The sequence below is a fragment of the Eschrichtius robustus genome, chromosome 1 (assembly GCF_028021215.1).
Source record: "Eschrichtius robustus isolate mEscRob2 chromosome 1, mEscRob2.pri, whole genome shotgun sequence".
In the NCBI taxonomy this organism is placed as follows: Eukaryota; Metazoa; Chordata; class Mammalia; order Artiodactyla; family Eschrichtiidae; genus Eschrichtius; species Eschrichtius robustus.
In genome coordinates, this window is record NC_090824.1 from 162,530,407 (window position 1) to 162,543,029 (window position 12,623).

General features: G+C 52.6%; 1 protein-coding gene across 1 annotated transcript; it reads left to right on the top strand.

Annotated features, from left to right (window-relative positions):
- Nucleotides 1–5,928: 5,928 nt before the first annotated feature.
- Nucleotides 5,929–7,892, top strand: MESP2 (mesoderm posterior bHLH transcription factor 2). The gene is made up of 2 exons (XM_068537727.1): nucleotides 5,929–6,759; nucleotides 7,597–7,892. The coding sequence occupies exons 1-2, from the start codon at nucleotides 5,929–5,931 to the stop codon at nucleotides 7,864–7,866; spliced, it is 1,101 nt and encodes a 366-aa protein (XP_068393828.1). The 3' UTR covers nucleotides 7,867–7,892.
- Nucleotides 7,893–12,623: the final 4,731 nt, after the last annotated feature.

Genomic DNA, 12,623 nt, shown 5'->3' on the forward strand with positions numbered 1-12,623 from the left:
GTTAACTTCTTGGGTTTGGATCTTACCCCCAATTAGATCAGTTCATATCTTCATTCAAGATCATAATGCTGGGGCTTCCCTGGTGGCGCAGTTGTTAAGAATCCGCCTGCCAATGCAGGGGACATGGGTTCGAGCCCTGGTCCAGGAAGATCCCACATGCCGCGGAGCAGCTAAGCCCGTGCGCCACAACTACTGAGCCTGCACTTTAGAGCCCGCGAGCCACAACTACTGAAGCCTGTGCACCTAGAGCCCATGCTCCGCAACAAGAGAAGCCACTGCAATGAGAAGCCTGCACACCTCAACGAAGGTAGCCCCTGCTGGCCGCAACTAGAGAAAAGCCCACGCACAGCAATGAAGACCCAACACAGCCAAAAATAAAAAAATAAAATAAATAAATTTTTAAAAATAATAAAAAATTAATTAATTAAAAAGATCATAATGCTGCCCATGACGAGGCTGGGAATAGAGTTGGTGGCACATCACTAGAGACCTTCCTCTAGGTGAACATCCATCCATTCAACTGTGGTAACATTGAATCTGTTATGAATTCACTTAACTTAAGCTCACACGGCCCCATTTGTCGACAAGGATAATCTAGGAACTTTTTTAAATAACTTTTTAAAAAATAAATTTATTTATTTAATTAATGGGCTCTAGGCACATGGGCTTCAGTAGTTGTGGCACACAGGCTCAGTAGTTGTGGCTCACGGGCTCTAGAGTGCAGGCTCAGTAGTTGTGGTGCTCGGGCTTAGTTACTCAGCAGCAGTTGGGATCTTCCTGGACCAGGGCTCAAACCCATGTACCCTGCACTGGCAGGCGGATTCTTAACCACTGCACCACCAGGGAAGCCCTGAACTTCTTTACTATGTGGACAGGAATTATGTTTGGCTGCTCATAGCACACACCCAAACTGACAATGACTTAAACAAGATGGTAATTTATTATCTCTCACATTAAAGAAATTTAGAGTTAGACTGTTCTGGGCCAGTATGGCACTTCCAGGTTGTTATCAGTGCCTTGGGCTTCCTTCTGCTCCACCATCCTTAGGTGTGACTTCTGTCCTTGAGATTGCCTGAGGGTCACAAAATGGTTGCTGAAGCACCAGCCATCACGTTTTCCAGGATGACAATATAAGGGAGTAGAGCCACAGGCGTGTACCTCTCTGCTTTAAAGAGCTTTCCTAGAAGCCCCAAACAATAGTCTAATAAATCTCATTGGCCATTCCATCTGCAAGAGAGGCTGGGAAATATAGTTTTTCAGCTGGGCATATCACCACCCATGATAATACAGAGCCCTGTTATTAAGGGAGAAAGAAGAATAGAGGCTGTAACAGATGCTGTGTGGGCAACCAGAAGTGTCTGCCACACTAGTGAATATTCTACTGACCATGTTTCCCTGATCTAGCTTCCACCTCCTCCTATCATGGGAAGGAGGGGGGTAAACCTGGTGTCATTATCAGGCTGAGGCCCAGAAGTTAATCACCTTATCTAACAGCACACAGCCATAAATATCCCTCCTTCTACCAGGCGAGTCAGATGAAAGAGAAGTGGAGACTGCTCAAGTGGAAGCCCCTGCGGCCTGGGCCCAGACCTAGCTTGTTCGCGCGGCACCTGGGGCTGGTTTGAGCACACAGGGAGGAATGCTTGAGGGTCCCAGGGCCAGAGACAAGCTGGGAAAGCACCTGGGCCAGGACCCAGCCCACCAGGAAAAGCTGGTTCAGATCCTCCACTTCCTAGCCTTGGTTGGGCCAGTCGGCTGCGGCTCCAGCTCCAGCTCCAGGCACCTGGAGCTCTTCCATTGCCTCTGCACTGCAGCTCTGGTGACCCCTGCCACAGGCCAGGAGCTGGAGTGCCCTGCTGAGGAGGACCCCCCATGCTGGGTCCCAGAGAAGAAGGGCTGAAGATGGAGGAGGGGGTAGGGCAGGATGCCTGAGGCCTGGTGGTAGAGTGAGGAAGGAAGGAATCATCTTGTAGGGCCAAGGCTAAAGATGTCGGCCCTCTTACCCAAAATCCAATCTAGTCCTTTACCCACTTCATTCTGCTGCCCCTGAACTTACTATAAGCAAGACTTATAGGCTCTATTCTCAGCTCTACAACATGCATTATCTTACTTTGTCCCAACAGTTGCCCTGGAAATCAGAATCCCCACTTCATAGATGAGAAAACTGAGGTTAAGTTGCCCAAGTTCTGAGAGCTTGGAAGGGATGAAGCTGGGACTCTAAATCCAGATCTGTCTGATTCCATAGCCCAGCCTCCTAACCATTAAGCCATACTGTCTCCCTGTGCTAAGTGAGTGGGGCTGGTGACAGTGTGCCCCTGTGCTCCTGGAGCCTGGCTGAGGGGCCCAGTGAAGAGCCAGGGGCCACAGCAAACCAGCTCCAGGGCCTCACCTCCCAGAACTTATGCTCTGCCATCCCACAGTCAGCTTGAGGCCTGGGCGCCAGGGTTAGCCCAAACTAAAACAGAAGGAGGCCAGGCTATCTTAGAGAAGATAGTATGCAGAGCTCTGCTGACGGTGAATTCTCATAACTCACCAAATCCTTTCACAGGAAATCCCTCCAGGCTTGCTCTAATGAGTAGGGGGTGGGGGGAGAGGAGGAATGATTCTGGATGTTCAGAACCTTGCTGGGAATCACAACGCCATTCCACCACTCCACATCTAGCTGCCTGTGCACAAGGCAGCACTCTTTGGCAAAAACTAAAACCATGCTAAAGGTACATCAATAAGGGACTATGGTGTGAGCACTCCATGGAATATTATACTGCAGTGAAAAGGGGTGAGTTGGAACACTGAGTATCAACAGCACAGCAATCTGACACTTCAGAATGCAGATGAAGAAATATACGTGAGGGACTTCCCTGGTGGTCCAGTGGTTAAAACTCCGCGCTCCCAATGCAGGGGGCCCAGGTTTCAACCCTGGTCAGGGAACTAGATCCTGCATGCCGCAACTAAGACCCAGCACAGCCAAATAAATAAATAAATAAATTTTAAAAAGAAATATACATGAAAACTGATGAATCTTGTTTACAACTGTCAATTACATATATATAAATTTCCTGATAGCACATCAAGATCTTTATAGTACTGTGCAGCCTTGGACAAATGATGATTTGCCATTATTTTAATCCTAAAAAGTGTAGGATTGACTGTTTTCTAAGTCTCCCTCCCCTTAGGAAAAAGGATTATTATTTTTTCAACCTTGGTTTAAACCCTTTCAGATCATGAAATACTGCAGAACTAATTGATTCTTTCCTGTTTGAAATCAAGGCCATTGTTGATTGATTCCACCTTCTTTTTGTGTGATGGACAAATTAAATATGTCCCCTCCTCATTCACAGCAGCTAGAATAAACTAAAAACAGTTACCCTGGCCAACCTTATTCAACGTCAATTATTACTTCATCATAACGTTAGAGTAGTAACTTGGGCATATTTTCTCCAATATTTAAAAAAATAAGTTCTAAGGAGAAAGTGATGTAATTTCATTATTGAAGGTTTATCTGCACCTCCTGCCATTTAATTTTTTTTCTAGTTAAAATTATCCACTATGATTTAAATGGATGAACATTTAAATCAACTAAGACCAACTATGACTCAGCTAAACACATCCTGACATGGAATGCTCTCAGATATGCTGTTGAATGAAAAAAAAGCAATTTACAGGCAAATTGCCATAATGTTACCTCATTTATACTATGTGTTTTCTAAGGATACATATGTTTATGTGAGTGCACAGGGACCAAGTCTGGAAGGACACATGACCTTTGGGGAGGGGTTATAGGGACTCCAGCTTTATCTGTCAGGTTTCCATTTCTTATAAAGAGAACGTATTAGTTATGTAATTTGTGTAACAAAGTTAATTTTTAAAAATAAATTTATTTATCTATCTACTTATTAATTTTGGCTGCATTGGGTCTTTGTTGTTGCGCGCAGGCTTTCTCTAGTTGCAGCGAGCAGGGGCTACTCTTCGTTGAGGTGCGTGGGCTTCTCATTGCAGTGGCTTCTCTTGTTGCGGAGCATGGGCTCTAGGCGCGCGGGCTTCAGTAGTTGTGGCGCACGGGCTTAGTTGCTCCGCGGCATGTGGGATCTTCCCAGACCAGGGCTCGAACCCGTGTCCCCTGCATTGGCAGGCGGATTCTTAACCACACTGCGCCACCAAGGAAGTCCCTAAAAGTTAATTTTTTATAACAGTCACAAAAATACTACAAGGCCATTTATTACTTCAGGCTGGTGAGGGCTAATCTATTCCTGAATCATCATGTTAACCTTTAGTTACTGATTACTGATTTTTTTTTTTTAATGTCACACTTCTGCTGAAAAGTCCATTTGGCTTCCCATTGCCTTGGCAGTAAAATACAACTTCTCAGCCTGGCCCCAGCCAAGGTGAGCTCCTGCTCTCCACATCACGCCCCCTTGCACACCGTTCCTGAAGCACACTGGGAAGTCCCACTGCCAGGCCTTTGCTTATGCAGTTCCCACATTCAGAATGCTCTCCACCTGCTTCTCTCCCTACCCAAGTCCTACCCACTGTTCAAGGCCCAGCTGTGACCTCTCCGCCTCTGTGGCCAGAATGTGACAGTCCCTCTGAGTTCAGCCTTTTCTCTGAAGATTACGAAGAACACTGATGCCTCCTTTAAATTGTAATTATTGCTGAGGGGTGGGAGCTTTTACTTTTAAACTTCACTGTGTCAAAGGTTATATTATAAGACTATAACAACAGTCTTGTGAGCAGATACTATAATTACTACTCCTGTTTTAAGAGCTGTAGTTCAGGCTCAGAGCTGCCCAAGGGCATACAGCTAGCTAGTGGTGGAGCTACTAATTACATAACGTTTACTTCTCTCTCTCACAAGACTGAAATCCCATGAGAGCACAGACCACAACTATCTTGTTCACTGTGGTGTGCCTGACATTTACCAGTTGCTAAATAAATATGTATTAAATGAATAATGCCTACAAGCATCTTGAAATGTAAGTACTTTCTTAATAAAATGGTAGCAGCAAACATTTAGCCCACTTGCCAGGCTCATACTAAGTGGTCCCATGGATGGTTCCACTTAGTACCAGCAACCATCCTAGGTGGTGGGTATTTTATATTGTTACTGCCACAGGGATGAGGCAACTTGAGCCTCAGAGGAGTTAAGTGAACTGCCCAAGGTCACACAGCAAATAAAGAGGGTCTGACTCAGGCCTGCCTGGGGGCCCACATGCCCCCATTTTCATCATTCACTACACTCCATGCCTCTTCTTCAGGCTGCTCTGTACTATTTCTCAGGGGAAGAAACTAACTGTGGACGTGAGATGACTTTCTCGGTGTCACTGAGCAAAGCAGCAAGTGCGGGCTCTGGGAACCCAGGAACGGTCCACCTGTATGTCCCTTCCTTCCCCAACCCCTCTCCCGCCATCACTGTGAGCAAGTCCCTCGGGGTTTGTCTTGACGCCTTATCCAGCACACTTGTAGGCACTGGGTGGGAGTTACTGGGTACAGCCTCCCGGAGGGTGGTGATGAGGGAGGCGGCCACTCTTTGCGGGGGTCCTTGAGTCACTGGAGGGACAGCCTGGCCGCCCCCAGACGATGGCACTGCCCACCACTGTCAGGGTCCCGGGCACTCACCGGACCAGTGGATGAGGCGGAGTGGGTGGGAACACAGTGAGAAGCTTAGCAGCTCCATCCAGATGCGAAGTGTCCCTCCCACACTTCCCGGGCTGCAGGGGCCTGCCTCCATTAGAGGCCCCGAGGAGTCAGAATCCACACCTCCGCAAATGGGCCCGCTTTCCCAGGGCGCCCCCTGCCCAGACCTTCCCTGGGCTCTGTGGGTTTTGACACCTCTCTGTAACGTGGCGGGGGTCCACCTCGCACCTTTGGTCCAGATAAAAGCTCAGTCCTGGAGGTGGCCGGCCCAGCCTCCCAGAGCCCGCAGCCCCGGCCATGGCCCATTCCCCTCCTCTGCAGGGCCTCCTCGGCCACGACCACTGGATCTTCCCCCACGTTTGGGGCTGGACCGGCCACTCGGACTCCACGTCCCCGGCCTCCTCCTCGGATTCGTCGGGCTCGTGCCCCTGCGACCGTGCCCGCGGCCCCTCGCAGCCGGCGCCCCCAGCCCCCAGCGCCTCAGAGGCCGCCTCGACGGCACCCGGACGTGCGCGGACCCGGCCGGCAGGCGGGCAGCGGCAGAGCGCCAGCGAGCGCGAGAAGCTGCGCATGCGCACGCTCGCCCGCGCCCTGCACGAGCTGCGCCGCTTTCTGCCGCCGTCCGTGGCGCCCGCCGGCCAGAGCCTGACCAAGATCGAGACACTGCGCCTGGCCATCCGCTACATCGGCCACCTGTCGGCCGTGCTGGGCCTCAGCGAGGAGAGCCTGCAGCGCCGGCGCCGGCGCCACAGCGACGCGGTGCTCCCTCGAGGCTGCCCGCTGTGCCCCGACGGCGGCCCCGCGCAGGCGCAGACGCAGACGCAAGGGTGCGGCCCTAGCTCAGCCGCTAGCTCCGCGGTGTCCTGGGGGTCCCCGCCCGTCTATCCCGGAGCCCTAGCGGCGCCCGAGCGCCTGGGGAGCAGGGTCCCCGATATGGGTCCCTGGGTGACACCCCCTTACTGCCCCGGGATGCAGTCGCCCCTGCAGCTGTCCCAAGGGAGAGCCCCTGAAGCGGCCCGTTGGACGCCGCCCCAAGCCTGTTCCGGAACGCAGACACCCCCAGAGCCCCGGAACCAGGCCACGCCCTGGACCTCGCCCCCCGCGATGGAGCTGGCTGCAGTGTACCAGGTACGTGCCCAGGCTCTCTCCGCTTCCCTCGGAGTGGTCCCCAGGCTTCGATTGGAAACGGAGGGGGTGAGTAAGCTCTAGCTTGCAGAGAATCTTATGCTTCTTAGATCCCGGGTTACGTAATGCAACCCTGGTTAGGGATGGAAAGAAGCTGAAGGGAGGATGAAGAGGACCCGAACCTCCTTGGGGAAAGAGATGGGGCCCTGGGAAGTTAAGGCCACCACCACCTCTACCTAGAAGCTTTCACAGTCATGTGGAAGAGGGGGGAATCTTCAGACTTGCTTTCAGAGTCCAGGGTGGAAGGTAGCAGGGGCCTTCAGGTAATTCAGGAAATTCCTTGCAAGTGCTCCATCAGGGTTTGAGGGGGAGGGAGGCTTGGCTGCCCCAGGGGTAGGGGCTTCCTAAGTAGATGGGCTTGGAGCAGGTGACCTTTATGCTTTCCTCAAGCTTCCATAAAAGAGCATATTAATAACCAAAATTTATTGAATGCTTACTGTGTGCCCAACACGATTCTTGGTATTTTACATGAATTAACTAACTCATCAGCCCTCCAGCAACCCTGTGAAGTAGGTTTTATTTCATCATCACCATTTAATAGATGAGAAAACTGAGACTAAAAGAGGTTATCTGAGTTCTCATAGCTAGTGAGTGGCAGAGCTGGGTTTTGAACCCTGGCAGTATATCTCCAGAGCTTGTACTCTAAACCACTTTGCTTCACTGGATCCATGGCACCAGGGCAGTTCAGCAGCTGCCAGCCACACTATGGGGAACATCCAGGTTCAGGATCTCAGGGCATGAGGGAGTGACCCACTAACCCGCTACTCTTCTCTCTCTCAGGGTATCTCTATGTCTCCGGAGTCCTGTGTGTTGCCAGAAACCCCTCCTGTCCTGCCCCGCCCAGCATGCCAGAGACTCCAGCCTGAGACCCAGTGGGGATGGTGGAGCCACAGTGCAGAGGTGCTGCCCAGCTCGGAGGACCAGGGACCAGGCCCCGCCTTCCAGCTCAGTGATGAAAGCCCTTCCCAGAGCTCAGGCGTACAGCTCAGTGGCTGCCCTGAATTTTGGCAAGAAGATTTGGAGGGGACTCACCTGGGCATCTTCTACTAATGGCCTTGGCTGCCCCCTTTCCAGCCAGGAATCAGGCCTGTAGCGTGGGGTGTCCTCCTCATCTGCTACTTCACTAGTATTCAGTCTTTGTTTTAGCCTTTTCCAAATGATGTCTTTCATGGAAGCAGTGTTTGAAACAGCTAGGGGTGGCCTCCCTGGCTGAAGTCGGGGCTGGGCCAGTCCCTCCACTCCTAGACGCCCCACAGAATGACCAGTGCTCTGCAGAGCACAGCCTGAGCTGCAGTAACATGGGTTGTTTGACCACAATGGTTGGACAGGCTGGGACTGGTGGGGGAGTGGGCTTGGCGGGGTGGGGATGGGAGTGGGAAGAAAAGTATATGCTTAGATTTTGTACTTCTTAAAAAAAAACCCAAAAGAAACCCCCAAATTTGGTTTGGTCTGTTTTTCTTCTATACACCTGGGTTTTTATTGCTTCTGGAAAAGGAAAAATGTTCCTGTCCTGCAGGGAACAAATCATGCTGCTTTTCCCCTCCTGGAATCCAGGCCCTCACTTGCCAATTTGACAGTAATTATTGCGCAGGGGCTCCACCTGGCCTGCTGTGCAGGCGACACAGGTGAGTTAACGCTCGGGCCTGTTCACTTGCCTGAAGCCCGTCACCATTGCCCTTTTCCATTCTCCTGGGTGCATTCCTGCTGACCTGTAGGGCTCTTTCACAGTTATGTGAAGTTGTTTCCAAAGGGTGCTTGTGAGTGGCTCCAATGTGCTAGGCCCAGTGTATTAGTTTACTAGGGCTGCCGTAAGACAATACCACAAATTGGGTGGCTTAGACAACAGAAATTGATTATCTCACAGTTCTGGAGACTGGAAGTCCAAGACCAAGGGGTCAGCAGGTTTGGTTTCTTCTGAGGCCTCTCTCCTTGGCTTGCAGATGGCCGCCTTCTTGCTGTGTCCTCACATGGTTATCCCATGGTCCAGTCTCTGTGTCTGTGTCTTAATCTTCTCTTCTTATAAGGACACCAGTATATTGGATTTGGGCCCACCCACATGAAGTCATTTTACCTTAGTACCTCTTTACAGGCTCTATCTCCAAATACATTCACATTCTGAGATACTGGGGGTTAGAACTGCACCAAGTTTTGGGGGAACACAGTTCAGCTCACAACACCCAGTACTAGGTGCCAGAGAAAACATGCCCTGACTAATGGGGTAAATAACAGGGAAGGAAATGATTAGAGCCCAGGTCAAGATGGGGGTTTATACAAGGTACTTTGGGACCAGAGAGGATATGCCAGCCTGGTGGGAGATGGGGTTGACAGTGCTGTTGCGTTCTTGAGTTACCTGATCCATTAGTCCTGCTGCGTTGATTTATGCGGCCTTGAGCAAGACTAAGAGGCACCTCCAGGATCTTGGGGAAAGGGCACCATGATCCATTAGCAAAGGCTGCGATGGGCTTGGGAGCCAGCAGTGGTGATGACTTCATTCTGTTTCTGACTCGGAGAGGGGAGAGTTGCAGGATGTTGGAACCGAGTATTGAAGGATGTGTGGAGTTCGCCAGGAGGAGTAGGCAGAAGAAACAGCATGAGCCAAGTTGAAACAGGTGGTTAAAGTCCAGGACTGATGGGGAAAAGTGACAAATTGAGTTGGAAAAGGAGCTGGGAGGCGGGGTTGTGGGGAGCCCCACATGACGGCAGGGGGAGGCATCTGGCCTCTGTGTCCTGGGTGGAGGGGGCAGTGAAGGTGGGGGGTAGGGAGTGGGCTGGTCAGAGCCACTCTTGGTCTTTTGGGCTGCCTTGTAGAAGTGGAGCCTGGCAGCGGTCCGCTGTTAACGGTGCAGGGCGAGAGCAGAGGCAGGAGAAAGACCAGAGCATGAGCTGCCACATGCAGGGCCTCCCATCTGACCCACTGCCTGCTGACATGCCCTTTGACACCAGGCAAGTCACTCCATCTCTGTGCCTCAGTTTCCCCATCTCTTAAAGAGGAGCTGGATTAGGTGACCACTGCAGTGCCTTCTTCCCCCAACCTTTCAGAAGTGTGTTCTGGTTCCTACCCCAGGACCCTCTGTAGGGGCTGCATGCCACAGCAGAGTTTGAGAAAAGCTCACACAAGGTTACATGCAGCAGGGACACAGATACAGGGCACAGCTGCCCTGGTTGCACATTCATTCAGCTCCTACTCTCTGTGTAACCGTGAGCAAGTTTCAAAACCTTCCTGGGGACTTCCCTGGCAGTCCAGTGGTTAAGACTCCAAGCTTCCAATGCAGGGAGTGCAGGTTCAGTCGCTGGTTGGGGAACTAAGATCCCACATGCCACACGGCGCAGCCAAAAAATTAACAAAAAACGAACAAAACCTCCCTGACTCTCAGTCTCCTCAGATGTGAAGTAGCAACAATAATAGACCCTACCTCTCAGGGTTCTTAGGCTTGGCACGTAGTAATTGCTTACTACGTAATAGCTGAATAGAATCACACGACCTTAGAGAAGATCCAGTCCGGTGGTTCCCTCACCTGACTGCACGTTGAGCCCTCTGGTTCCAGGGTCCCACCCTGAGAGTACGATTCAGTGCATTGGGCCGGGACCTGGGAACCTGGAGCCGAGGCCCAACCAGGTGTGGGAGCAATGGCTATTTTTTGCTCCTTCATTTTACAGCTGAGGAAACCGGCCCAGGGAGGGGAGCAACTTTCTCTAGCCCTCCAGCTAGGTTGGAACATCAAGCCCCTGACTCCCTGTCCAGTGCTCTCTCCTTCTCAAGAAGATGCAAGGACTTGGCTCCACAGTCTCATGGCACCTGCACCCAAGGCAGAATTGAACAGCTGCCCATCTCCTTCCTTTGGCTCCCACCTATCTGGGCTCAGTCCTTGGTCCAGTCACTGAAGGCCACGGCAAGGGCCAGCCAGAGCTGAGCATCTTCTGGAATTTGGCAGCCTTCTTCTCCCAGCTCCTCTGAGAGATGCAAAGGCAGAGGCAAAAGGCTGCTATCTCCCCAGCTGGAGTTGCCTGGGACACTTCCTAAATGTTGCTGGCGTTGGGCAGGGAGCAGGGCCGGGGGCTTGGGCTAATCCCCTACCCCTGTCCTCACCCTCTGGGAGGGCAGGCTCAGCCCTGCCTCTCAGGAGCAGCAGCCCCTCGCCCTCATGTGTGGCTCCATCCCAGACAGGCTGCTCTTGGCTGCACCTCTGTGCTAAGTGCCTGGCAGGGGCGGGAGAGGGGCTGATGCTGGTGCCCTGCCTGGGATGACTGATCCATCTACACCTTCCTGGGGACCCAATCACCATCCGTAAGAGACTGGACATTCACCGAGTACCTCACCCGGGGCTTCTCAATGACCCTGCAGTGCAGAGGATGTGCCTCCTGAGGAGTCTCCTGGAGGGTAGGGAGGTGGGAGAGGCCACCCACCCACCCCCGCTGCTTCTGGCTGATCCTCAGGGCCCCCCACTGGCCGTGAGAAGTCAACCCACCTGTAGACGGAGCGCTGGATAGGGAATGAGCAGTCAGGGTTCTAGGCAGCTCCTGTTCTGCATCCGACCTTGAGCTAGGTTCTGCAAGCAGGTCTCTGGTTTTGCATGTCCTCGCTGCATCCTCGGTACCGATTTCCTCCAGCCCCACAGGCAGTCATGAATGCCTGCGCTGTGAGCTGTCAGGTGATGAGTGCCTAACTACCGTAGCCCCAAATGCAGGGCCAGCTTCCACTCATGCACGGGCATTAGAGGCGGGGTCTTAACCTCCATGCACCTCGGTTTCCTTATCTGCAAAACTGAGATAAAGACAGTCCTTATCTCCTGGGACTGTTGAAAACCAAATGAGATAATGCACATAAACACTTAGCCCAGTGCCAGGCACGGAGACTAGGGTCCCTGCTGACTCTCCTACCTGGAGGCCCGCTCTCCCCCAGGGACCCTAGATGGCGGTGCTGGTCCTTCCCCCAGCGGGGACCACCCGAGGGGGCCGCCTGCCCTCTGGTCCCCCGAAGGTCAAGTGCCAGCTGCCCGGCAGCTGGGCCCTGGCGACAGGAAGGGCTGGTCCGGAGAGGCTGGGCTGGGGGGAGCCTCCTGGTTGGTGGAGGGACCCATACCCAAGGCTGGTCCCACCCCTTGGCCCGCCCCACCCTTTGATATGCGGAAGGTAGTGGAGCATGGAGGAGCCTTCCTGGCCCCAGGCCTGCTGGCACAGTTCTCACAAGGAGGAAGAGGCTGGGAGGAAAAAGGATGGATGGGGCCTTGAGCAGGAGACAGGGCTAAGGATGATAGTAACACCCTGCTCTCCTTAAGTGTCAGACTGTGTGCTAAGTACGTGAATCTCCTTAGATCCACACACCAACCCTATGATAGATCGTCTTTATCGTGCAGATGAGGAAACCAAAGCGCAGGGGTCAAGAAACAGGCTGGACTTCAAGACTCCAGCTGGAGCAGCTCACAGGTGGGGTCAACTGGAGGTGACCCCTGAGGAGCCTGGGCTATCTGTTACCTCCTTCTTTCCCTCCCACCAGCCTTGGGTGCTCAGCTGGGCCTCCTTTGCCAAGAAATTTCCACCAAGGCTGATGTGGGCCGTGGAGCCCTGCGGGTCCCAGACCTTCTCCTCAGAGTTGGCCCTTATCACTGGCTGCCCCAGGTGATCTGGAGAGCACCTGCCTTTTTCTGTATGCTACTCTTGAAAACAACAAGTTTACAAACTGATATGCCACCCAGGGATCCTGGAGAGGTGGCAGGACATGCCCTTGGCCAGTGAGTGGTCACACCAGGCCTGGATCCAGGGCTTGCTGCCCTTACGCGAGCCCTTTTCTCTCACTCTCCCAGGTGTGC

Excerpts from the sequence above, each read along its gene's own strand:
- MESP2 (XM_068537727.1), top strand. The coding sequence starts at position 5,929 with ATGGCCCATTCCCCTCCTCTGCAGGGCCTCCTCGGCCACGACCACTGG. Across the intron at positions 6,760-7,596 it reads AGCTGGCTGCAGTGTACCAG|GGTATCTCTATGTCTCCGGA; the intron begins GTACGTGCCCAG and ends TCTCTCTCTCAG.